The following is a 26,836-nucleotide window of genomic DNA, read 5'->3' on the forward strand; positions in this document are numbered from 1 at the left end:
AAAAGAGTATCTGTACAGCATGAGGCACAAGTGCGGACACAAAGGAGGTGGTCAATAAATGTTAACTATTTATTAGCCACTCAGTGCACATTTGTTAAGGAAGCCGAGACAGATCTCCCTGTCTCTTTATGCTAATTCACATTCACACTGACATGTTTGGTATTTTTTTTTTTTTAAGATTTTATTTATTTATTTGACAGAGACAGCCAGCGAGAGAGAGAACACAAGCAGGGGGAGTGGGAGAGGAAGAAGCAGGCTCCCAGCGGAAGAGCCTGACGTGGGGCTCGATCCCAGAACGCTGGGATCATGCCCTGAGCCGAAGGCAGACGCTTAACGACTGCGCCACCCAGGTGCCCCCACACTGACATGTTTCTGATTGCACCTCTCCCCTGCATGCAAGATAAAGCCCAAACTCTCATTCATTCTGTTGTTCATTCAAATACTTATTAAACACCAATCACATCTCAAACAGTCTCAAGTCACTGGAATGCCTATTTCTATACTTGCCAATTCACTCTCGGTTTCATAAAGTTATATTTCTAAGCCACACATTTTATTGTGACATTCCTCTGAATACACAATAAAATTCCAATTTTTCTTTTGTGCCATTTGTTGTGAATTCCTAATTGTAGGATCTGTCAGGCTTTGGAGACATAAAGTCAAATAAGACTTTCCCTGTCCTCTTAAGAAACTATCTAATGGTAGAGACGAAAACAGAGAGGAGAAGCAGCACTAAGTCTAAAAGGAGAATGCAAGAAGGATTCCTAAAAACAGTGCTGCTAGAACAACGTGAAGCCTTTTACAACCTGAACTCAAGCCTTTGTTTCTAAGATAAACGCCAGCCATTCCATCCATAACCCTAATATACCAGTAAAATTTTCAATGCTCTCCCAAAATGTTATGCATTTCTACTCCTCAGTACCTTTGTTTATATTTAGAGTACTGGTACTTTAGAGCTAGATGTAGGCAGATCACCTATTATCTGGGTAAGTGAGCAAATTAGTTAACTCCCTTTGGCCACAGTTTTTTCTTTCATAAAATTATGTTAACAATAGTACTACTTCATAAAGCTGTTTTGAGAATTAACTAAAATAAGGAACGTAAAACACTCATTACAGCATATGGTATGTATGCCCAATAAATGTTTCTTTCTTGAGACAAAATTGAAAATTCTCATTAAAACCTTTAGCCCATCCAATCATAAGACTGCTAGCATTATCTTTCCAAAAACAAAAACAAAAACAAAAACCTCAAATTTTCCTTGAATGAAGTTCTGAGTCATTGGGCCTAAGCCTCAAAGGTGGCCTGAATGATGGCTTTAACCAGTGGCTTTCAAATTTTATATTACCATGACCTTCAATAAGAAATTTTATATTGTCAACCAGCATGCGAACACACACGTGCACGTACATGTGTATCTGACAAAAGTCACAAGACGTAACACTTACCTTATCTACATTTTGCAAAGCATTATTTCCTATTCTATTCTTTTCTTTTTTTAATGCTAGTCCTAACGCACTAAATTGAGTCTGTGAGCCACAGTTTCAAAACACTGGTTTAGACTATTGTCCTCAACACTTTAAAAAAGGGTGTCTGTTTTTAAGTCATTATTCCTATCACTGCATACTACTTACAAAGAGTTGTTGAGTAAGCAACAGTGAACCTAGCTCGCAAGTACTCATCGACTACGGTGGTACATCATAGTTAACTTGAAATGTTTTCTTAGGATCTTCCTAACAAATATCCATCTTCACCTGGCAATTTGGGGGTTAATCAGGAAAGTGTTACTAAACAAGGGCTATTAACTCAAGTCTATCTAACAGGACTAAGGCTTTTCCTCTTTGTAATGGCAAAGTGCCCCATGATTCAAGACTGAGTCACTCTGACCACAAATGGAATATTAACATGCTCTTAAAGATATCAACAGTTGGCCTCTTGGTTCAGTAAAAAAAAAAAAAAAAACACTAGCATTATTAACTTCTCAACCCACAAACAAGAGGCCTGCTGGGAAATTCCACCTCCTCAAAAGAAACATTTGGCAACGTGGACCTAAGGGAAAAAGTGAACTCTAGAATTAAAAGCTTATATACGACAGTGTCCAGAATTTCTGCTCATCCAACTGCTATACTAAAGGTGGTGGTGATAAACGGTGGGTAATAAGACAACACCTCTAATTCATGTGACTTAAAATCAAATATGGAAAGGAGCGGTAAAGAAGAATACGAGATCAAGGTGCAGAACACGTACGTCTGCGCTGTCACTACTGGGCCGAGAAGCGTCTCCACTGCTAGAGTCAATTCTGCTTAGTCCATCACTAGGATCAGCTTCCACCTCACTGACTGTCAGTGCGTCACCTAAAGGCTTGGAGGATGTAACTGCAGCTCCATCCTAAAACAGATTAGACACACGCACACACACCAACACAATAAAAAAAACTCGTTAGTGACTGCATAAAGAAACAGACTTGCACTGTCATCTAAAGGAAGACTTGTAAAAGCTGGCCACTTTGATGTGATCAAGAATGCTTAAACCTCTAAAAATTTAAAGCATAAATAACTACTAAATCTATGGTTCTAAGACGGCATGATCTTAAAGACAGGGAAAGTGATATTTTAGCAAGGAGAAAAAAAGTTCAAACTTCTGAACAGAGCAAACAGATAAAGTAGTTGGTTAAATTATATAATTCATATTTCCTGCCTATTATAGTAAAGATTATTACACTATAATTTCTGGTTAACTGCCTCCCAACACTTTAGAATCTCAATAAATTGCCAATTCTGGGACACAATGCTGTAATATAATATAGGCTTTTAGACCAGGAACCATGTTTTTATTGTTTGAACAGAATAAGAATGTTGTCTTCGCTCAGTAATTATAACAACATAAAACTGTCAACATTACTGAGGCATAATACTCAAAATCTCATAGAGCTAATGGGATTGAAAGTAATGAAAAAACCTAAATACTGTGTAACTGAAAGTACACTGAACCAGGAAGTCAGGAGACCGTACAGCTGTGTGACCTTGGCTAAGTCATTTAGCCTGTTTAGGCCCTAATTTTCTCAACCGCATGATTTTTTTGACTTCAAAACGAGCAGATGAGGCTACATGATCTCAAAGAATCCTTTGAGTTCTATGAAACTGTGGCTTTCACTCACAGACTCAGGAAGCATAATAAATCAACAGCTTTTACTCATTTCAAATTGTACGGGAATATGTCTGTCCATTTTGCTTTAAAATGAGATACAAAGAGCTTTTCATATCCCAAACCTGAATATTACAGAATAGAAATCTGGTTGAGCTACTGTTTCTAATAAGACCATCATCTCCAGAACTTACACCTGTGTAACGAGTTCTGTTTAAATCTAGTTTAAAATTTCCGTGAAAAATATAGTCATTAAGAATATGAAAGTGCTCTGAATTCATGAGACTGGGTCGAAATTCCAGTTCCATTGCTTTTAAGCTACATGACCTCAGACAGATGATTTAAACTCTGAGTTCCTCTAAGTGAAATGTAAAATGGGGGCAAACAACAGTAGTATCTAATCTGGGGGAGGGGGATGCTGTGAAGATCAACAAGAAAATGCTTGTTCTGTATTTAGCATAATGCATGTCATTCTACAAAATCTTAGGTTCCTACTTAAAAACATTACTGCCATTCTCTTTCAAAATGGGAGAATGAGCCTTGAAATGTAAACATATGTATCTAAATACATTTTAGTAGTTTGTCACATCAAAGCAAAAGCACTCAATTCTTTTTAAAACTATTATGGAACAAAGAAACATGATTATCATGAGCAAGCAAAGAATGAGAAGCCCACATTTCTTTTAGCTAATTATTATTTCTGTAACATGCAATACAGGACATCCTCTTGGCCTATGCCAGAAAAAATAACTTTTAAAAAAGGCAACTGCGATATTCTCTAACACATTCCCAGAAGAAAAATCTCCTGCAAAAAGTTGGGTAGCACTTTTAATAGTGATGCTACCTGAGCAGAGCCCGTGGCTTTGGATAACTGCTCTTGCAGCTGAGGAATGTGTTTCTTGGCCTCTTGGATCTCTTTTAGCAATCTTTGGGCAGGTGTTCGGTTGTAATCTTCCTGCAATAACTGAAAAGTTATAAAAATATTTTGAGAATTAATTACTTATGTCAAGAAAATATAGAAAAAGTCCACTCTTAATAAAATAGCGGATGGCACTGGTTACAATACTGCTTGACTGTCATCACGACAAATAACCAGCTCAACGCAGGCCCACTCACATTTTCACTGGCCTGTAAACAGCCCCGTTTCTAATTTAGTACCTGTAGCCGTTCCTGTTCTTTCTGTAACATTTTTCTCAGAATTTCTACTTTCTGGTTATGAACCACATTGTTTTCCTCCTAGAAGAGAGATAAAAAAAAAAAACCAACAACAACAAACAACCAACCAATACACGGCAAGTGAAGCTAAAATAAAGAGCGGTTATAAGACAGGCTGTGAGACATGACACTCAAAGTCGGAAGGTTACATGGAAATTTCAGCCCTTCTATTTCACTTTTTCTAAACTAGGTTCAAGAAAACATTAAATATTGATATGAGCTGGAGAAATGAAGTTGCCTTAAGTACAAGAATAATATCTTACACTTTCCGTCCTTTGGATCTGTACTGTCAATCCCCATGCATGACTCAAATTCCCAGTACTTCCTGCCTGAAATATTAAGACAGCTCCCTAACTCATCTCCACCATCTCTTCTTGTTTCACAACCCTGTAATATTTGATCTAATTAGCCTTCCTCAAATCCTGCTACAATCACATCACTCTCTGCGCTCCCCCCCCCCCGCCCAGGAAATTTTAATGGATTCTTATTGCCTCTCCAGTTACATGTAAATTAGCGTGGTAGTTGTGATTTTTCAAAATAAATAGTCTTACATTTTCAAGCCTCATATCCTACTGCTTAAATCCTTAACAGGCACCAGCCAAACAAGAGTCCAGAACTTCCCCCCAATACTTGGTGCTTTCTTGGCTCCATCTCTGTTTATTCTACTTCTTTTTACCTGGGCTCCTTTCCTCCCCATTGCCACCCCTTAAGTGTTCCTGTTTTTTCAAGACTCGATTCAAATAATAGTTTTCCATAAAGTCCTTCCTTATTACAACTGGATATGCTTCCTCCCTCCTCTGAATTGTCACAACTTAATATTTTCCCCCTCATAATGTCTACATTCTGCCTTGGTATTATAATTATTCGTATACTCTTTATTCTATCTCACACAAAACAAAGGTTTAAGTATCTACTACATGCCAAGCAATATTTCAGGCACTGGGGACACAACAATAAACAAACAAACAACACTCTGTCCTCTTAAAGTATATATTCTAATTTAACTAAGGACCTCGAACATAGGGTATCTTAATTATATTTTTGTGAATGGCACCCTGTTTTGTATATGGCAGCTGTTAAATATTTCTTAATTCAATCTGCTATCCCAACATTCCGTAATAATTTCAAATTATTATGTAATTTTTTTTATATTAGAAAGCTATTTTCCAGTATCTTGAACTTAAATTTATCAGATCAATACTTTAAAACTCTTAATATAAAGCAAAGGCATCATTACAAACTAAGCATTTAAAAGAAGTTTTCCCCCTCTTACCCCCATGAGCACAGGACTAGTAATTCTCTCCATGTTCCCAGATGCTCCAGGTGAATGAGGGGATGTCATGATGGGAGACATATGTCCAATGACTGATGGCTCTACTTCAGAATCGGCGAGTGGAATCTGGGGCGACCCAGGTGGGCGTCCCTGAACAGTGAGAGCTACATAGGAACCAGCTTGCAGCAGGGAGAGAGGAAGGAAATATAACACTGTCAAAAACCTATTTACAGCATTTCGCTACTTCATCTTTGACAGTTCTGTAAGATCCAGTTATGTGAGCAAGTCTGATCATCTGCTAACCATTGCTCCACAGAAAAAGAAACCAACTTGTCATTTCTTTTTTATGATGCCCTTAAAAATCTAAAAGAACAATTCCACTTTCAGACAGCAAATTACTATTCCTAAAATCAGATATTATACAAAGGCAAATAAAATTTATAATCCCGAGAATTGTTTTTAATTTAGGAAAGGGTGAGTTAACAGCAACCATCTACTAACGGTTATGTTCACTTAATTTCTTTAATGTAAATTTAAGAGATCATCATATTTTGAGATGATGCTAATTAGTCAGGGCTTAACTAATTTTCTGGAATATCATGATGCAATTTTAAATTAACTTGAAAAAATGAGTAAGACAAAAAAAAATATCCCACGAAAACTGGAAAAGAACCAGCAATAAATTAGTGAGTTTTTATTTTTAAAATGTGGAGAAGACAGAAGTTCACCAGGCATATTACAGGAGGAAGAAAGTACAGAAAGCAAAACCAAGCCTGACCAGAGGGACCTGGCCACAGACATTCGTTATTTATCTAGCATCGAGAAGGAGACTTTCCAAATCAATGACTTATCTAGATAACTGACCTCTGAATGACAAAATCTTCCTCTTAGACTTTTCAGTAGAACTTCTAAATGTATTTCACACTTTTCTCCCTATTTAACTGTCCATGGAACTCACTGTCAATTATTTCAGTGTCTGAGGTTCTAAAAGCCTTTATTTATTTATTTATTTTTACACTTAATGGTCACAAATGCTGATTCGGGAGTATTTTAGGGACATACACTTTTTAAGGTTTGTCAATCGTATTTGTCTCTGTCAGAAAGTCACATATTATAGCTTATTTACTTATCATGTATAAGTAAATATATATATACTTATATATAAATAAATATATTTATTTACTTTACTTGCCTCCACTAGCTTCCTATTTCTTCCCTTCTCTTCTTCAGCGATGTTTAAAGTGCTTTCATTTGAAATCCCTCTTATCATGTCCAGAATGTGCGTTACAGAGGAGGACAGGAGGGACCGATACAAGTGGAGTCCACAGGTGTGAGGCACTGCAAATTTAGATCTGTTCTGGAGGCTCACGGTGTTTGATGCTTACTTTAAATTTTTAGCCAGCTCTCAGTATTAGATAAGTCATCTTATCTGCTATAGTGCTAGGTTTTACTTTTTTTAAGTAAAATTTACACCGGAATGAGGAAAATATATAACCTAAAAAGCTAAAGAAATAATTTTATTCTTTACACTCTGCAATAGTTATCGGGCATGTATTTACTTATTATCATAAACGATAATATTTATTAGCACATAAAAATGTATAAATCACAATCTCATTACATAAATAATCAAAATGATTCAAGAATGGGATCTAATTTTGATCGTCCCATTTCTTTTTAAAAAGTACTAAAGTGAAGAACTATGATCACAGGGACCACTGAGAGCCCTGGTAGTCTGATGAAAAGGTAAAAAGGATTTAGGGGTTGCTTTAGTTAAACAAGAAGGTTTTAGTATGGCCAAGAAGGAACTCAGTTTATTAAATTTATTCTAAAGATGTCCACTCTATGAAACAGAAATAGGATTAAATAAAATAGTAGTATTTTTGCTTGGCCATAAACAACTATCTCTTATCTGTAGTCTACTGTGGAAGAGTTTGAGACAGAAGATTCTAAATTCTTTTTTTTTTTTTTTTAAAGATTTTATTTATTTATTTATTTGACAGAGAGAGACAGCCAGCGAGAGAGGGAACACAAGCAGGGGGAATGGGAGAGGAAGAAACAGGCTCCTAGCGGAGGAGCCTGATGTGGGACTTGATCCCAGAACTCTGGGAACACACCCTGAGCTGAAGGCAGACGCTTAACGACTGTGCCACCCAGGTGCCCCGAAGATTCTAAATTCTTAATTCTGGAGACTTCCAAGAGATCACTACCCTGGATTTTATGTAATGATTTACTTATCTGAGGAAACATGACTATGCTAGATGATTTTTAAAGTTCCATTTTTCATCTGGGCCATTCCATCTGAACTCTCAATCTCTTCCCCCTCAGATGACTCACGTATTTCTTTCAAATATATGCTTTCTATATTACCAAGAGTGACAAGGATTTTATGATCAACCACGTATATGAAGTGGACAAAAGACAGTAAATTATCAATTTTCACCTCAGACTTCCTTTAATACAGGGTTAAAGCAAACTTCAGCCAAGAGGCTAAATCTGGCCCACAGACTGTGTTGATAAAATAAAGTTTTACTGAAATACAACCACACCCACTCATTTACATACTGATGATGGCTGCTTTTGCGTTACAAAGAGAAAATAGAGTAGCAGACCATAAGGCCCACAAATCCTAAAATATTTACTATCTGGCTTATGACATAAATGTTTTCTAACCTTGCTTTAAGGGATTCAGAAACCAATGAAAACGGAGAATAACATTCACCTACATTTGATTAGCTTCACCACTTCCAAATGGTTTGAATGAGTCACCAGAGTTCCATTCACCTGTAAGAAAATGAAAACAGCATGTCAGATACATTCCACTGAGACTGAATATATTGACGTTAGGAATTATTATACATAATACAATGAATTATAATATAATATAATATGCAGAACTATATTAAAATATGTATATATTTGGTTCAATATTCACTTTTATCACTATTCTATAATGTATACTCAGCAACAAAATGAACTTGAATACAAAACAAGGCCTTGATTTAAAGGACATCAAAAGTTCCCATGAAAAATGACAAAACATACCATGCAACAGGTTTTACGAGTCGTTCACAGTGAAGGGCTCTTGCAAACAAAAAAAGACCTCTTTGCAAATTCACCGATTTGTCAAAATCATACTAATTTTTTAAAAGATAAAAAAAAGCAATATTTTCACAATTCACAATATTTCCACAATACACAACTTACTTTAAGTTTTCCCACCATGACCTAATCTTTACAAAGGAAATTAATTTTCAAATAGGCTAATTGTAGGAAATGTTATCCAAAGTCTCCACTAAACCAAATTACAAAAAAATATCAAACATGGAACTAATGTTATTTTTCTTGGTGCAAGTAATACTAATTTTTACAAATTCAAATATATCAGTGTCTAAAACAGCAGTGAAAGTATACTAATCACACCCATCAGAGATGATCACTGTTACACATGAAGTTTAATCTCTGAGACACTATTCTAGCATATACACATCAGAAACAGACACACACATATATACATCATAACTGCCTTTTTTTCTGCCAATAAATACTTTTTGTTGTATGTGGTTATTTTTCAATATAGATACACATAGACCTAATCCTTTCTTTTTAACAGCTGTAGATGAAATGTAATTTCTTTCCCTAGCCCTCCATTTATGCACGTTTGCACGGTCTACAATATTTTAAAAAGATTTATTTATTTATTTGAGAGACAGAGAGTGAGTGAGTGCAGAGGGTAGCGGCAGAGGAAGAGGGAGAGAGAATCTTTTTAAGCAGACTCCACACTGAGCACGGGGCCCAGTTGGGCTCGATCCCATGACACTGAGATCATGACTTGAGCCAAAACCAAGAGTCGGACGCTGAACCAACTGTGCCACCCAGGCGCCCCTACAAATTTTCAATATGATAAAGCTGAAATGAATTTCCTGTACATAAATCACTTCACATTTGTACACTTACTTCCATAGTAAGTTCCTAAAAGCAAAGTTGCTGGTCAAAGGTTATATACTTTTTTTTTTTTTAAAGATTTTATTTATTTATCCGACGGAGATAGAGACAGCCAGCGAGAGAGGGAACACAAGCAGGGGGAGTGGGAGAGGAAGAAGCAGGCTCATAGCGGAGGAGCCTGATGTGGGGCTCGATCCCATAACGCCGGGATCACGCCCTGAGCTGAAGGCAGACGCCTAACCGCTGTGCCACCCAGGCGCCCCAAAGGTTATATACTTTTTAAAAGTATAATTCTGGGGGCACCTGGGTGGCTCAGTCAGTTAAGCATCTGACTCTTGGTTTCAGCTCAGGCCATGATCTCAAGGTAATGAGATCCGGCCCTGCATCGGGCTCTACGCTGGATGTGGAGCCTGGTCAAGATATTCTTTCTCTCCCTCTCACTCTGCCCCTCCCCTGCTCTCTCTCTGTCTCTTAAAAAAAAGTGTGTAATTTTAGATACATATTCACAAATTTACATCCAAATAGATTCCATCCAATTTATACTCACAAGTTTAGGAGAGCAGCCATTTTACCATACCTAAACTATGTCAAAGGTACATTATCAATAATGTTCAACATTTCTGACAACAAATATAGTTTCACCTATTATTTTATTTTTATTTTTTTTTAGGATTTTATTTATTTATTTGACAGAGAGAGAGACAGCCAGCAAGAGAGGGAACACAAGCAGGGGGAGTGGGAGAGGAAGAAGCAGGCTTCCCAGTGGAGCAGGGAGCCCAATGTGGGGCTCGATCCCAGGACTCCGGGATCACGCCCTGGGCCAAAGGAAGATGCTTAACGACTGAGCCACCCAGGTGCCCCTTTATTTTATTTTTTAGAGAGGGAGAGAGAAAAGGGGAAGAGAAGAAGAGGGAGAGAGAGAATCTTAAGCAGGATCCATGCCCAGTGCAGAGCCCAAAGCGGGGCTCAATCTCACAACCCGGAGATCATGACCTGAACCAAAATCAAAAGAGTCAGATGCTTTACCAACTGAGCCACCCAGGCCCCCTTCACCTATCATTTTATTTTATTTATTTTTTTAAAAAATTTTTATTTATTTATTTGACAGAGATAGAGACAGCCAGTGAGAGAGGGAACACAAGCAGGGGGAGTGGGAGAGGAAGAAGCAGGCTCATAGCAGAGGAGCCTGATGTGGGGCTCGATCCCATAACACCGGGATCACGCCCTGAGCCGAAGGCAGATGCTTAACGACTGCACCACCCAGGCACCCCGTCACCTATCATTTTAATGTCTACTTCTTTGTTATTAGTGAGGTGAGACATAGCCTCCTTAAGATAGTATTTACTTCAATTACTTTACTGCTTGATAAAATTCTTTGCCCTTTTTTCTATTAGGCTATTTATTTATTTTTCTCTTAGGAATTTAAAAGTGCTCTTTACAAGTAAAGTATTCTACTCTGTAGTAAGTTTCAAATACTTTTTTCCAGATAGTTGTTTGTAAATATATTCATCGTGCCTTTTCCTGTATAATAATTTGATTTTTTAAGTATTCAAATCACTCAATCGTCTCAAGAGTAATGACTAACCAATCCACTCTTCTCATACTGGTCAGAATTCAAGGCCTGTTTCTGGACTGATAGGCCTATATCTAGACTAGAGCAACTTGTTTTGAATTAATCCCTCCCATCTCATCTTGCACAATACCCATATACATAACACTTTTTTTTTTAAGCTATTCTTATACTTCTATAAAATTCATTTGGAAGACTCATCAGTTTGACAAATGACACATCTCCCCTGTCACATTAATATATTTTTATGAGAATTTCTTATTAACAGATTGGTTTGGAGAGAGATGATCTTCATCAAAGTGAGTTACTTCCCTATCTAAGAACACACATGACTTCACTTATTCACGCCTTTTATTATGCCCTTCAGTAAAGAGTAATATTAATTTTAAATGAAATGTTTTTTTATGATCAACAAAGATATCATATATAATGCACTGTTTTTTATAAAAATCCAAGTGAAAAAAATCAAATATGGTTAATATATGCTGTTTTTAAATCTACCATAAATTCCATAATAGTCTTTTCCTTACCTTGATGATTCGATCACCTGTCTGTACCCCAGCCCGCATGGCTGCTCCATCTGTAAGAGAAATTATTTACTTGAAATGTAATTCATTTGCATGTACTGGTAATTTTCTTGAAAGAGAGGCAGAATAACCAAATGGTTAAAAACATGTGCCTCTGCCACTCACTAGCTGTGTGACCATGGATTGATTTTATGTTTTTTTTTTCCACTCTAAGCCTTAGTATCACCTGTACAATGGGGATAAAAAAAAAAAATACCTACCTCAAATTACAGCATTCAATATATGGTAATAGAACATATTATTATTATCATTTTGGGAAAAGTGGATGTTTTGGAGCATATAACCATTTCTTTAATCTGGTCTACCAAATATCTTGGTGTCATGAAGAAATAAAATTCCACAAACTTCTCTAAGTGATGATGTAGAAAGCAACTATGAACAAGGAGTCATACAGTTTCTAAAACTATGTAAAACTGTTTTCTTTCTAGTACGTACAAAGAAAATCCACTGGGGTGAATTCATGCCTATAACTAGGACACTAAAGACCAATCTAACACAACAGGCCATATGACCTGCAGTATGTGATTATTTTATTCTGGTCAATAGACATTAGGCTTTTTTCTTCTTACTCTGTTTGCTCCCAAATGACAAGACTGTTTTAAAAAATGCCTTGCCTTCTTTGACAGACTGTACGAAGACTGGATTGTCTCCACTGACCGTCAGCCCAAATCCATTGTCATCCTTCTGGATGATCACGCAACGCTGAACAAGACCTGCACAAGAACCACAGGGTAAAGAGAGAAGAGAAAATGGGAGAGAAAAAGACATAATCATGTATTAGTAACGAACTGCAATGAACTATATTCTATCTGGAGAGACACAAGACGGCACGTGAAACCCGGATCACAAACCAGAGTACTAACCCCGTAAACAAAACAAACACGAGAACATCACAGAGAGTCATATGTATTGGTTTCTCACTGGAGAGGCAGAGTGGAATTGCTCCGAGATTAAAAACAGCTACGGCAAAGTGGAAAAGATGAAGTATTAGAGACGAGACAGAAGGAAGGCCTATTCACCTCTCTGCTATTTCTTTGTAACATGAAATCCTCCCCACTGCCCTGTGTTTTTGGTGCCCTAATTGGTGTTTAAACCCAAGAAAATCAAACATTTTGGGACATCAGGCTAGAAGCATCCCATGGTAAACCCCAGAGAAATCCAATCTTGCTCTCAGAAAAATAGACTACGTAAAGAAAGGTGGTGCTTGCAGAGCACGGCAGCTCTCCTCCCAAAAGGGAGAAAGAACAAGTTCAAAGCAAAGAAAGACCTGGGCTCATAGAATAAATAAACAGAACAGAGAAAAAAGTAGAAAAGATAAAGAAAGAACCTTTGAGATCAACCAATTCATTTCTTTCAACTTACCTGATTCCTACAGGAGAATTTTTCTTCTAGCAAACAGCAAACAAAAGTAGTCAAGGCAAGGTGAAAGAAAGAGGACCACAACCAGAGGAACAGGGATGTCCCATCACAGAACCCTGATTAGTACCCAGGACTGTTTGATCATAGATCAAGATCTGAAGATCCTGAACTCTGTGTAAGCCAGAGATTTAATACTTTCAGCTTTGCAGAATCTAAATGTTTCACCAAAAATCAATATATAAAACATGTGAGATAATGCAAGGATACTGCTGGTTGGAAAGCAAAAATTTCTTCAAAATAAGGATTTTTATACAAAGAGCATGACCTTTTAAATAAGTCTGATGTACAAAACAAAGGATATGTTAAAGATTGCATATTAATGAATACATATATTTCTTGCTGTTAATAAAATGTCACAAGTATGTAAGCCTGCTGCAAATGAAAGCCTGAAATAAGGGGATCACAGTACAGAAAACACGGACCATGAACTTACAATCCTACACAAAAAATTAACTTAAAGCAAATCATGGACCTAAACACAAAGCTACAACTTTTCATAAGAAAATACAGGAGAAAATCAAGACCTTAGGGTAGGCAGAGATCTTTTAGGATGCAAAATGCACCAACCATAAAAGAAAAAAAAAACTAAGAAATTGGACTCAAAATTTTAAATCTCTGCTCTTCTAAAGACACTGATAAGAAAATGAAAAGGCAAGGCACAGAGTGGGAGAAAACATTCATAATACAAATATCTGATAAAGGACTTGTATCCAGATTATACTTAAAAAACGACTCTATAATTCAATAATGGGGGGACACATTGTAAAAAGAACAAAAAATTCTGGGGCACCTGCTTAGTAGAGTATGCGACTCCTGATCCTGGGGTTGTGAGTTCGAGCTGCATATTGGTCAAAAAGATTACTTAAGAAAAAAAAAAAAAGGACAAAAGATTCGAATAAAAAGCACAAGGAAACATACCCCAGTGACCAAAAAGCACATGAAAAGGTGCTCAACATCTACGGTCATCAGGAAAATGCAAACTAAAAACCACCATGAGGTACCACTGTACACTAACCTGAATGGTTAAAATTAAAAAGACTGATAATACCAAATGTTGACAAGGATGTGGAGCAACTGGAACGCTCACGCATTGCTGGTGGGAGTGTAAAATGGTACAAATACTTTGGAAAACAGTTTAGAAATTTCTTATAAAGGTACAGAGTTACATATGACCCAGCAATTTCACTTCCAAGAGAAATGAAAACTCATGTCCACATAAAGACTGGTACACAAATATCCATGGTAGTTTTGTTCCTAAGAGCCAAAAACTAGAAACTACTCTAACATCTATCAACAGATTAACGGGTGAACAGTCATATATTCGTTATAATAAAATACTATTTAGCAAGGAAAAAAAAGGAATAAATTATACATGCAACAAACATGGATGAATCACAAAAATATCATGCTAAGCAAAAGAAAGCAGATACAAGAGAGAGTATATACTATATGATTCCGGGGAGAACAGGCAAAACTAAAGGACAGTAACAAAAAGCAGATTAGTGGTTGCCTAGGGACACGGTGGGGAGGAAGGGTGAGAATGACCACAAAGAGACATGAAGGAACTTTCTAGGGTGATGGAAATGTTCTATATCTTAATCAAGGTAATGGTTACATGAGTGTATTCCTTTGTCAAAACTCATGAAACTGTACATTTAAAAGGACTACAAGTTATTTTTTGTAAATTGTACCTGAAGAAAGTTGATTTTCCACATCAAAATTTGTTAGCCCTCAATTCTAGAGACTACTATACACCAAACAGTATTTGAATTAGCAAATTCACCACTCCCACAAAATAGTAAATTGTAATGGGGGCAGAGGAAAGAAACCTATCAGAATTCAATCTTTGACTTAATCAAGTAATTGGGAAAAACTATAACTAGAATGGGTATGAATACATAAAATCAAGGAAGAAGCATTCTTTATTAATTTCTAGTACATAATACAATAAATATAAGAGTGAGAGACCCTCAGGATTGAATAAGGACAATGTTTTACTAGAATCTTTTAAAATCCACGCCTGGTTTTGGAAACATAAACATTTGATGATCTCCTTTACAATTATCTAAAATTTGAAAATAAATAAGATATTGTGACTTCAAAATAAAAATCAAGACAAATGCAACACAATATAGATTTTTCTCATACTAAATCAATGTTCCCCAGTTCTCCCATCCCACCTGGTAAGAGCTGAATGAAAATCAGTGAATTAAAGGTTTCTAATGGGGTTTGCTGTGCTCAGCCACTGGGCTTCTTAAACAGACTGTTTTTCTGATCCCTGTAGAGAACAGGATGCTTGTAAAAAATGAGGGAGAGGAGTAGTGGGCATTAAGAGTTTGCTACATTTGGGGGCACCTGAGTGGCTCAGTGAGTTGAGCGTCCAACTCTTGGTTTTGGCTCAGGTCATGATCTCGGGGTTGTGAGATCAAGCCCCATGTCAGGCCCACGTTCTGCAGGGAGTCTGCTCAAGATTCTCTCTCCCTCTCCCTCTGCCCCTACGGCTCTACATTTGTGTATTTCACTTGTATATAATATCTATTAATTATTTAGCTTAATGCCTGACAAATATAAATTAGGACTCACAAATGTTAAGTATTTTATTATGATTAGGGGTACACTGCCCTTAGATTTTCCTGCTCAGAAATATATTACTCATCTATCCATGCCATAAATTAAAAAAATCAATTAAAAACAGTTTCATGTTAAACTCCTATCGTTAATGCAAATGCTCCTTAATGGATCAATCCTCATTTATGTCTTTGTCTAAATTTTGTTTTAACAAACAAGCAAATTAGTTTTGGATGGGGAAGGAATAGAGAAGGGAAATATTATAGAGCAGGGCTTCTTCTAAGAAGGCAACTTTAAAATATAGGAGACAGTAAGAAGGCCTGAAGAAATAAATCACCTTCTCTTGTAAGCTTTTCCTAAATATCCAGATCAGGTTAGGTACCACCTTACAGACAGTGCCCCCTATTTACTCCCCTAGTATCATTATCACTCCCAATTGATTGTATTTGTTTTTACCCACTCACTAGATTACATGCTTCAAGAATGGAGGGGTTCTATTCTTGTTTACAATCTTATTTCAGGAACTGGCAAATGTTCAGACATAGAAGGAAATTTTTTTTAATTGCTCATGAATTAACAAAAATTAGAAAAGTTGAGGAGTGTAGAGATGGATGGAAGCTCAGAGAGGGAGGTCACTGACACACAGTCAATTTTAGCAAACATGCCTAGGGTCCTAACAGACTGCTAAAAATTGAGTAAATGTAGTAGGATTACTTCAGAATATTGCAAACTTGTTTTCTATGATTCAAAATTGTCCAGCCTGAAAACTTTCCCTCTTAATATCAAAAGGAGATGAGGAACAAAGGATAAGGAGGGAACAGAGAAAAAGCTGTGTGCATATCCTATTCATCCTTCTCCTCTCCCCAACCCTACTATATTGTCCATTTATTATTATTCTATCTGCTAATCCGAGAACCTGATATACTTTTAACATATCAGATCATATAGAACCATAAGAATCACTAGAACAATACAAAAGGAAAACATGCCTTCCAAATACAGCCAAATCAGAATCTCTGCCATTCAAATTGATACTATTCTGTCCTAGGAATCTATGCCATCTGCATAAACTTGGATTTGGGGGTCATAATTAAGTAAAAACTAAGCTACCATGCCATTCAAAATTCAGAGATCCAGTTTTCCAAATGCTTAGACCTACTATGTTCCTTCCCATTCAAAATCAAATAGAACGCTTTTTTTTCCCTCGAGAGACATGTTCTACTTGTAGACCAGAAGCTGTTTAACCCACCTCAGAGGAAAAATTCTACCTTTCACACCCTTAACACTGAAATCACAAATACTTCACATTGAAATCACTGATACACCAACACTAAAATCACCAAGGACTAAATTATCACATTGCTGAAATGTCCTTTTTGACAAAAATCCACTTTTTTGTTTTAGCAAATTTGCATCGAACATCTGTCTACCAGTTATTTAACATGGTAGTCTGTGGGTGTTGTGAGGAATACAAAACTACTACAAGTGTGTGCCCGCAAAGAACTTAAAAGCTTGGCAGGAAAGGACAACAGAGACTTAGGGAAACAAGGGCAGTATCTAATGAAGAATCAGAGTATGGGACAGATAACGGGCCCCATAGGTTTTACAAAAGAAGGGAAAGTTAAAAGATGAGCCCTAACTCCAAAATAGCCATTTTCACATTTCATTAATTAAAACCAACCAACCAACCAACACCTTCCATCATTTTTACTTTTTCTGGTTTTTACACACTATACATATAGTCCATGGTTTGTTGGTTGGTTTGTTTTGCTAAATCACTTATTGTCTGTTAGAATTATCATACCATGTGTTTACCTCTGAATATGAGTTTTTCTAAGGTCACAAGTCACTTTAGTGTGAGCTGCATCCAAGCACTATGTGTGAAGACAGGCAGAGGGTGTCCAATAGGTAAGATAATGATGAGGCTCAACCACCCCTGACACTCGGTCATGGTAATACTTCTTCATTCTCATCATTCTTAGTGCCACAGAAGATTTCTTTCACAACTATCTACTTTTTAAGGGCATATGGAGTATAGGTAAACAAGTGCATCATCTCATGAACTTACCACAATTTATTAAGATTCTTCTTTTGTGCTAGACTGTGAACTCCTAGAAAGCAGGCACAGATCCTATTATTTGTGTATCTCTATCCCTCGTCATAGTGCCTGGCATACAATAGGTACTCAATGACTATTTACTATGTAAATTTGAATTTATTCTAGATACAGGACATTTTAAATCATACCCAATCACTTTTTAGGAAAAAGTAAAATCATAGCCCTGAAAACCATGCAAAGTAGAGAAATATTTGTATAAGGACACTAACCTTCTGCCCTGCCTAAATTCTAACTAAAACAATTTGATTTCCCACCTACCCTAAAATAAGTCCTCTAGTTACCAATACATTTTTATTTATTTCCTGTCTGTTAAGTATTATGCTATCTCACCTGGAAGCCAATAATAGATCTCATGCTTCATATCATCAGTGAAATAAAAATGTTCTATAAAATTTATATAAATACTACCCTTTCCTAAATTTTATTTTCTCTTTATAACAAAGGACATTTCTTTTTCTTGTTATGACTGTGGTATTTGAAACCAACATAAAATGACTGTTTCCTACTCAAAAAATAATTACCAAGGATGGTATTTTGAAAGTGAAAAAAATTAAGCCTTTGTAAGGCTCTGGAGTGGGGAGGGGAAGAAGTCATAAAAAGGTACTCTGAAAAAGAGGAGAAAGTACTCTCAGATTTCACTGTAATACATTCCTGGAAAAAGCAACAACAATAGTACCAAACAGCAAATTATGGAAAACGGAGCGTTCAATATGCGAGGCAACATGCTGAACCTTCCATATTGCATTTATTCTAGTGAAAGCATACTAGTCTTTCTTCACCTTTCATTTTATTACATGACCAAACTTCTCTAAGTCTCACCTCTCAAGAATTAGCTGCAGGGAAGGGTGTGGAGAAAGACCATGTGCAACCTCATAAAAACAGCTCATTTTTAAACTGCTGCCAGACATACATGTTTTATGAGTAAGACCTCAGATAATCCTTTGATTAAGAAGCTTCTGGATTCTAAATGCACAATGCTGCCAGCAAGAGGAAGCTTTAACTTCCAAGTATGCTGATTTCATTCTTTTAGACTATTAACAGCAGTTTAAGACTCAGATATCTAAGTTATGTTTTCTTCTGCCTTGAAATTTTTCTGAAAAGAAGAAAAATCCAATCAAGATGAGTCAACAACTTATGTTATCAGTTCTCCTTACTAAAATACTTCATTCTGATATCAATAATCACTCATTCAAAACTCATTAACTGAGTGCCTCCACCGTGTCAGGCATTATGGGAGATGCAAAGATGGACAGAAACACAAATATTAGATACAAAATAGGATGTGAAAGGTTAGACCACAGAGCAGCGGGGCAAACCTAGGAAAGCCCTGTGTTGGAGGCAGTATTTGAACTGGGCCGTGTAGGATAGAGAGTTATGGGAGGTAAACCATTCAAGACAATGGGAACGGCATGAGCAAAGAAAGAATACCAAGCCACATTTGGAAAGGGAAAATTTGGAGGAGAGGCTCGTACCTATAGGTAAACAATAGTAGAAGTAAGGATTAAGTATGGATTAAGGCATAATGACAAACTGGAGGGGTGCCTGGGTGGCTCAGTCGTTAAGTGTCTGCCTTCAGCTCAGGGCGTGATCCCAGAGTCCTGGGATCTAGCCCCACATCAGGCTCCTTCGCTGGGAGCCTGCTTCTTCCTCTCCCACTCCCCCTGCTTATGTTCCCTCTCTCACTGGCTCTCTGTGTCAAATAAATAAAATATTCAAAAAAAAAATTCACTTTAAAAAAAAAAAGAATGATAAACTGGAAACAAATTATAGCACATTTTAATTAACTATTTGTACTTTCCTAGTAAGTGAATGACCAAATCCTTACTTTAATAATATAATCTAACAGACAGTAGAATGGAGAAAAGGAAGTGAATCAATGTGAAAGAAAATTATGAGTCTATGCAAATAGTCTTATGATACGATGGAAAACTGAACAAAACAGTGGCGACAGAACCAAAGAGTAAGAGATGAAAGATAATGTGATGGTGGAATCCACGGGACCTGGCCAATTGTTGACTCCTGAGGACGGGGGAAAGAGAGCAGTCAAAGAGAACTTTAAGAAAACAAGACTAGGTGAGTGGCAGAATGGCAGTGCCATGAAAAGAATCAGGGGAATCATGAGGAAGACTGATGTCTAGCCACAGGGAACAAGCATGAATTGCACATTGGTCATTCTGAATTTACAAGATGGTCAGAATGAAAGTATTCAGTAAACAGTTAAAAATATAAGACTGGGCACAGGGGAAAAGATCAAGGGCAGGCGTGCGGGCCACACCTACATCTATAAAAGGGAAAAAGCAATCAGTAAAGAAAGGACAAAACAACTGCAGAGAGAAAAGAACCAGATTAATGAAATATTACAGAAACCCCCAAAAAAAAGGATGTTAGCATTGCCAATGTGTCAGAGGAAGGTGAGAACTGAGAAAAAGGTGACAGATTTTTAAGTAGGATCTTTGGTTTATCTTCCAGATAGTATGTGTTCAGAAGTCAGACTTCAAGAGGCTAGGAAGTGGGTGACTTATGAGGACACAGAAGTTTCATGTTGTACAATGCTCTCTGCCAGGCTGAAGAGGAAAGCAGAAAGAATAACTTGGGGACTTTTACCTTTATACATCTGAGAAGGCTGAACTTAAAAAAGGTAAGAATTTTTAAAAAATACACTCTGAAGGGCACCTGGGTGGCTCAGTCGATTGAGCATCTGCCTTTGACTCAGGTCATGATCCCGAGGTCCTGGGCTCGAGTCCCATGGCGGGCTCCCTGCTCAGTGATCTTCCCCCCTGCTCATGATCTCTCTTTCTCATGCTTGTGCACTCTCTCTCTCTCAAATAAATAAATAAAATCTTTAAAAAAAAATAAACTCTGAAGTATCCAACCAGGACAGTTCAAGTACTAACAGTTGGCTTCTGTTATGGACTATCATTTGTGTGTCCCCCCCCAATTCATATGCTGAGCCCTAACCCCTAATATGTAATGGTATTTGGAGGTGAGGCTTTTGGGAAGTAATTAGAATTAGATGAGGTCATAAGAGTGGGGCCCTCATGAGGGCTTAATGTCCTTATAAGAAGAGACACCAGAGAGACTGTTCTCTCTTCACCTGTGCTTGCACCAAAGAAGGACCATGTGAGCACAGAGCAAAAAGGTGGCCATCTGCGAGCCAGGAGAGAGCTCTCGGCAGAACCTGGCGCCCGATCTCATACTTCCAGCCTCGAAAAGGGAGAGAAAATACATTTCTGTTATTTAAGCCAAGTCTCCGGTATTTTGTTATAGCAGCCCCAGCAGATTGAGAGAGTTTCAAAAAGACATGGCTTACTTTTTGTACATAATCCTATCAGCTAGAATCTCTTCACGAAGCCAAGATGGAAGGCAGGAAGAGGCTGCTGTCCAACTCCACCTTCCCCCGCTAACTCTCTCATATCCCACAAAAATCCACATTTCTCCATTATGATATTCATGAGAAAAATAGAAAATTAAGAATAATTGAAATTGTAGATCAGAAACACGATCTGCACATGACCAACAGACTCCAAAAGGTACAGAGGGAAAAATAAGGAGAAATGGAATGAATACTGATATACTGCCAGGGCAGAAACTTAACAAGAAAAGTCAACGCAAAACAAACACTTGGTTTTCTTTTAAAATGTGCAAAGTAAATCTATCTCACCAAACAGCTCTAAAATTGGCTAAGACAGTTCAAAATAAATAGTTTGTTAAGTGAAGAACTAGCGTTTGTCGAAGTATCGAGCTAATGAATTCTTCCCTAAGACAGTGCAAAATCTCCGAAGTCAGAAGTGGGCGTGGTAAGAGACCCTACACCCAGGCAATGTCGGCAGCTGGTATGACTCTACTCAACCATATTCCATTATTTCCTAGCTTTTCTTGATTCCCTAGAGATTCTTTTTCATCTGCGCTAACGGCACAGTCTAAGGATGTCTATTCACACAGGTGATAAAATATTTGTAATGTCAAAGAGATTTAAGTTAGCACACTAACTCTGTTCTATCAAGTCATCCCTTTTATACGTGCTTTTTAAGGACCCATGGCTCAGTACCTTCCAAAAAAGGTATTTCGAGGGTTTTCAAGAAACAAACATACCTTATAAGCCACACCTTATTTCCCCATTACCACTTAAAAATGTTTCTATTACTAACAAGTGAATGGCATGTCTGAACTAGTGTTAATATTCCTATCACTGAAATATTAACATCCAAATCAAACAGCAAGCCTTTGCATACATACCTATCAATCTAGCATCCAAATCAAACATCCTAGCATCCAAAGCAAACAGCAAGCTTTTGCATACATACCACAGATCTAGGAAAATGGTGGGGGAGGTGAAATACAACATTGCAAAGGCTACTAGAAAAGAAGGGAGCCAACAAAGATAGTGTTCACATTCCTAAGAAGAGAATAAACGATAGGAAGCTCTTTATATAGAACAGAAAGACAGTCTTGAGAAATTCGGAAGCTATTTCTTACCTAGGAGGAGACAAATACTTTGGTATTTGGTACCATACAGCATGGTACACATTCTGTCTTGAACTACTGCAGAAGATTTAGCTACACACAAAAAGGCACTGGTCACAAAAACTGAAGCCAAGAACTATATTTATTTATTTATCTAACACAGAAGCAATAACTGGTTTAAAAACCATCACTGAGGCCTCATAATATTAAAAAGCATGTGATACTATGGGCTTAAGTGTCAGGAGATATAAATGATAAAATGTCTTAAAGGCAAGGATGGGCACTTTCATGTATTTTTTTGTCCTTTCATGTATGTCAGGCTAGGAAACAGCTACATCTGGGGAAACTACCATTTGATAGACTCGTGGCTCATTTAGAGAAGACCTGGTTTTCCTTTGAGGCCAACTCTGGAATCATCTTAAAAAATATATAACTTATTAGTCTTTCAGAGATTATTTTAAAAGTCTTGGTTCCAAGCAGTGTTTCTCCTATTCACTTTTCTCAAAGCACTAATCGGATGCCAAAACAAGGCAAGAGGGCAGGTAAAACTGTGCAGAGGAAAGGGAAAAACATGTATGAGCTTCACAAACATGGTTTATATTATCTTTGGAAGACAGGACACAGCCTAGAAATATTAGTGCTTCAATCATCTGTTGCAAAAGTTAACCATTCAGATTAAACTTGCTCTTTGTGAAAATTATTTTTAAAAGGTGTCATTTTGACATTTTCCTATTCAGAATAAGCTTCAGGGAAATTTATGAAAGGCATAAGCAAATTCTTCAAGCCATATAAATAAAATACTTAAGGTATTTTTGCTGTTGTGGATAAATCATACATAAACAGCATTTCCAGATGATGAGGCCAATAAAAAGAATTTAAAAAATCAAATAAAAATTCCAAAGAATTGGTAACACCTCTAAGTCACACCAGCACTCTGCTTAGAGGGAAAGACTGGTGCCATGAAATTCTACATGATCCAAACACAGCAAATGGGACATGGGAAGAAGATGCCAAGAATTCAAAGCCCACCCATGTTATGTGGAGGAACCCAACTCAAACATATTAGACATCATCACTTTCCCATCATACACAAGATAAAAGAGAAGATGGGTCATGTGGCCTACTCTTACTCTACGATGTTAGTTTCTAGCAACCTTAAGCTTCCCAGTGGCAGCCACATTAAAACCCCAGGCTCCCTTTCCCTGCAGTAGGTCATGCCATGCAGAGCAGACACAAGGAAGGCTGCAGTTATTTACTTAAAAAAAAAAAAGAAAAAAAAAAAAGAAACAGCATGAAGCAAGCTCCAGAGGTGCAAGGCTGAATTGGCTACATTAGCTTACCATATATCTCGGATCTACTCTCCTCTGAACTAGACTTTGTCTTCTTGGAGGAGCTATCTGCACAGAGCGGGAGAAAAGGAGAGAGATATAGAAAATATGGAGACCAATGTAAGGGGAAAAATTCATGGGGGGGGGGAAAAGAATGAATCATGATCAAGTTAAATCGTGCAAAACGCAAAGTATGAACATCACAGGTGACAGCACTCAGAACACTCACGAACAGCACAAGTAATGACATATTTTAAAGATCTATTGAAGAAAAGACAGTGCAATAAAAATATCTTCAAACAAAACAACACATGAATAGTCTACAAAATATATCATCTGACAATCATAGAGATGACAAAAGCACTAAAAGCTATAATAATCTCATTTTGAAGCACCGCGTACCACTTCGCAAACTCTGTCTTTGGAGATGGGCACACCACAGAGGAATAATACAGAATAAGCCAATCTAACAAGACTCTAGTGTTTACATGAACACAGGGCAGAAACTCATTAACAAGATAATAACTAATCATATTAATAAAAGCCTCTGAGCCCCATGATGTCAAAATTAGGTGTCAGAAATTTAAAAATTATCTTTTAATGGAGATCCAGAAGTTATACCCCACCACCAAAGCCTAAATAAATTGATGATCGGTATTTCATTTTTACCTACGACCCAAGATGCAAGTAAATTATTAGCTATTCACTTCCTATTCTTCCCTTTCTGGATAGTATTTGTTATTTTTTTTTTCAAAATACTGGTTTATACTGAAAGTATGAAACATCTGAGTTAGACACAAAAAATACGCTCTATTAAAAATCGTATTTCTAAACAAAAATATCCAAAAAGATACATTTTATTTATGTATCCATGACATTAGCAATTACCTACTTTATCTTTTGTCATAGGAACATACAACTGAGTAAAACAGTAGGTACACAAAGAACACTTATCAGTTTCAAATGACAAAAGTGAAATTATCCAGCATTTTTTATAAATTAAATGCTGTGACTTTATAAGGAGAAAGCAAAAGCCCATATTTTACAACAGGAGTTCAATCTATTTGTATAAAATTAAGAATATAACTAGTCAGAAATCTACTAGCATGAAAACCTCAGGAAAGAACAACACGACTTAAAAGACTCTCCGAGTTCAGAATATTTTTGCCTGAAGAAAAAGGGATCTCTCTATTCATCTGCTTACTCTAAAATTAGATGATCAATAATCTCTGAAGTTGGATTTTATCTAATACTCCAATTTACCATGATCACACATGAATCTTTAAATGACTACAGAAATCTGTAGTTTTTAGAGCTTTGATTTTATGAGATACTACTGTTCACACTTAATGATTTATTTTAATACTAAGTCCTTGGTCTGACTAGAATCTCCAATTACGATATAATGACTATTTTTATTATCGTCATTGTTTTTGAATAAAAGACACTCTACAATGATGCTTCCTAGTGGAATCCATAGTGTTGAACGTTAAAAATGCTGCATTCCTCCTGAAAGCACAGGTTTTATATTATATCATTGAACAAGAAGGAGAGTCGGAAACAGACCAAACAATAACTCCTGAGGGTTTCAGGTAGTTATATAGCTTAAGTTCAATTATTCTGAACGAAACTACTCTCAATATTCTTTGGGAACAAAGTGTTTTACCTGTAGGATCAAAATCATGTGATGCACTGCGCTCAACTTTCTGCTTCTTATCTGTTGGTGACTCTCGGTTCAAAATACTCCCATGCCTAAATTAAAGTAAAGCAGTCAAATATTTACTACAGGCAAATCAACAGAATAACAACTTAATTTAATTGCAAGTGTGTCTTACAAAGAGAATCCAAGTAATCAGTTTACCTTATACATCTTCCTAAATCTGACTTACATTTTTCAAGAAGTTTTAAATTCAGTCTATGCTATGTGTAATAAAGAATCCAGTTATTTGGTTATAAAAAGTGCTTAAAAATAATAAAAGCAGTATTTAGTATTAAGTCTATTTTATTCTTAGAAATAACTTATGTTGGGGATGCCTGGGTGGCTCAGTCGGTTAAGGGTCTAGCCTTCGGCTCAGGTCATGATCCCAGCGTCCTGGGATTGAGTCCCACATCGGGCTCCTTGTTCAGCAGGGAGTCTGCTTCTCCCTCTGCCTGCAGCTCTCCCTGCTGGTGCTCTCTGTTTCTCTCTCTCTCTCTGACAAATAAATAAATACAATCTTAAAAATAAAATAAAATTACTTAAATTCTTTCAGTTGCTTTCACAGGTTACTATGACTTCCATTGAACAGGTAAGAAAACAGTGCCTGAAAGTAATTCAACACTTTCCCAGGCCTGACCCTACATCTACTATGGTCAGGTTCAAAATCACTGTGTAAATGTAGCATGGATGAGAATAGTTAAAAAAAAAAATCAGTCTTAGGCAAGCCTCACTAAAGTTCTAGCTACAGAAGTCAGGCAGGCCCAGATGACACTAGAATTATTATTTTTCCTATGGCCTACCCAATTATACTGATCAGATAATGGCAGGGCAGCAAATAAGACCCTCACTGTAATGCATACTCTACTAATTACCTGAAATGCCAAGATTAGCATTGGTATCCTGGACCATGCTGTCACTAAAAATGATAAAAGTACTAACATAATTAGGAATGATATACTACTTACATCCTAAATAATATTCATGACAACTAGGATGAGAGAGCAGTGAGAATAAGCACTGAGGAAAAGGCATTTAGTCCCAGGACCTGAATACATAGGGAGATATGGCTGTGAGCACCGGCATATTTGAACATTTTGAATTTTTTCCTTTACTGTCTTAAAGTAATTAAGACTGATTCAGTTTGCCAAAGTTCATTAACTAAAGACAGCTGTAGTTACCCAAGTGATAAAATACATCAAAAACTGGCAAGCCATTTACACTCCCCAAGCTACTCACAACTGCAAACAGTCACAATAGATTTTAAAATTAAATCTCTTCATAGGGAGTGACCTTAACTATCAATTTGAACAAACTTTTAAAATGCTTATATTAAAAACATTGAAAATGTTATCAAAACAATGCTGTCTTCCAGAAAAAATATGCAACACCTGCTATATTTTAAATTTGTAAAACATTTTGATATTTTAAACTACTTAAATCCACATTTTCAAAAGCCACAAAAATCCGCCATAATTTCAAAGGAATGCTTCTAATTAAGATTTAAC

The 26,836-nt window shown here is 36.8% G+C and overlaps 1 protein-coding gene across 4 annotated transcripts in view; it reads right to left on the reverse strand.

Annotated features, from left to right (window-relative positions):
- Positions 1 to 26,836, reverse strand: part of ARHGEF12 (Rho guanine nucleotide exchange factor 12) — a 153,422-nt gene that overhangs the window by 49,854 nt on the left and 76,732 nt on the right. For 2 of the 4 annotated variants that reach the window (XM_045797988.2, XM_045797987.2), the window contains exons 3-11: positions 25,299 to 25,384; positions 23,645 to 23,701; positions 12,349 to 12,447; positions 11,678 to 11,727; positions 8,359 to 8,416; positions 5,633 to 5,811; positions 4,303 to 4,380; positions 3,989 to 4,108; positions 2,248 to 2,388 (exon numbers count right to left, since the gene is read on the reverse strand). In XM_045797988.2, the coding sequence (XP_045653944.2) occupies positions 2,248 to 2,388; positions 3,989 to 4,108; positions 4,303 to 4,380; positions 5,633 to 5,811; positions 8,359 to 8,416; positions 11,678 to 11,727; positions 12,349 to 12,447; positions 23,645 to 23,701; positions 25,299 to 25,384 (868 nt within the window). The remainder of the gene's footprint in view (positions 1 to 2,247; positions 2,389 to 3,988; positions 4,109 to 4,302; positions 4,381 to 5,632; positions 5,812 to 8,358; positions 8,417 to 11,677; positions 11,728 to 12,348; positions 12,448 to 23,644; positions 23,702 to 25,298; positions 25,385 to 26,836) is intronic. The other 2 variants (XM_045797990.2, XM_045797989.2) reach the window with 2 other exon arrangements.

This window comes from Ursus americanus, chromosome 16 (assembly GCF_024610735.1).
Source record: "Ursus americanus isolate L20-20 chromosome 16, mUrsAme1.1.p, whole genome shotgun sequence".
Lineage (NCBI taxonomy): Eukaryota > Metazoa > Chordata > Mammalia > Carnivora > Ursidae > Ursus > Ursus americanus.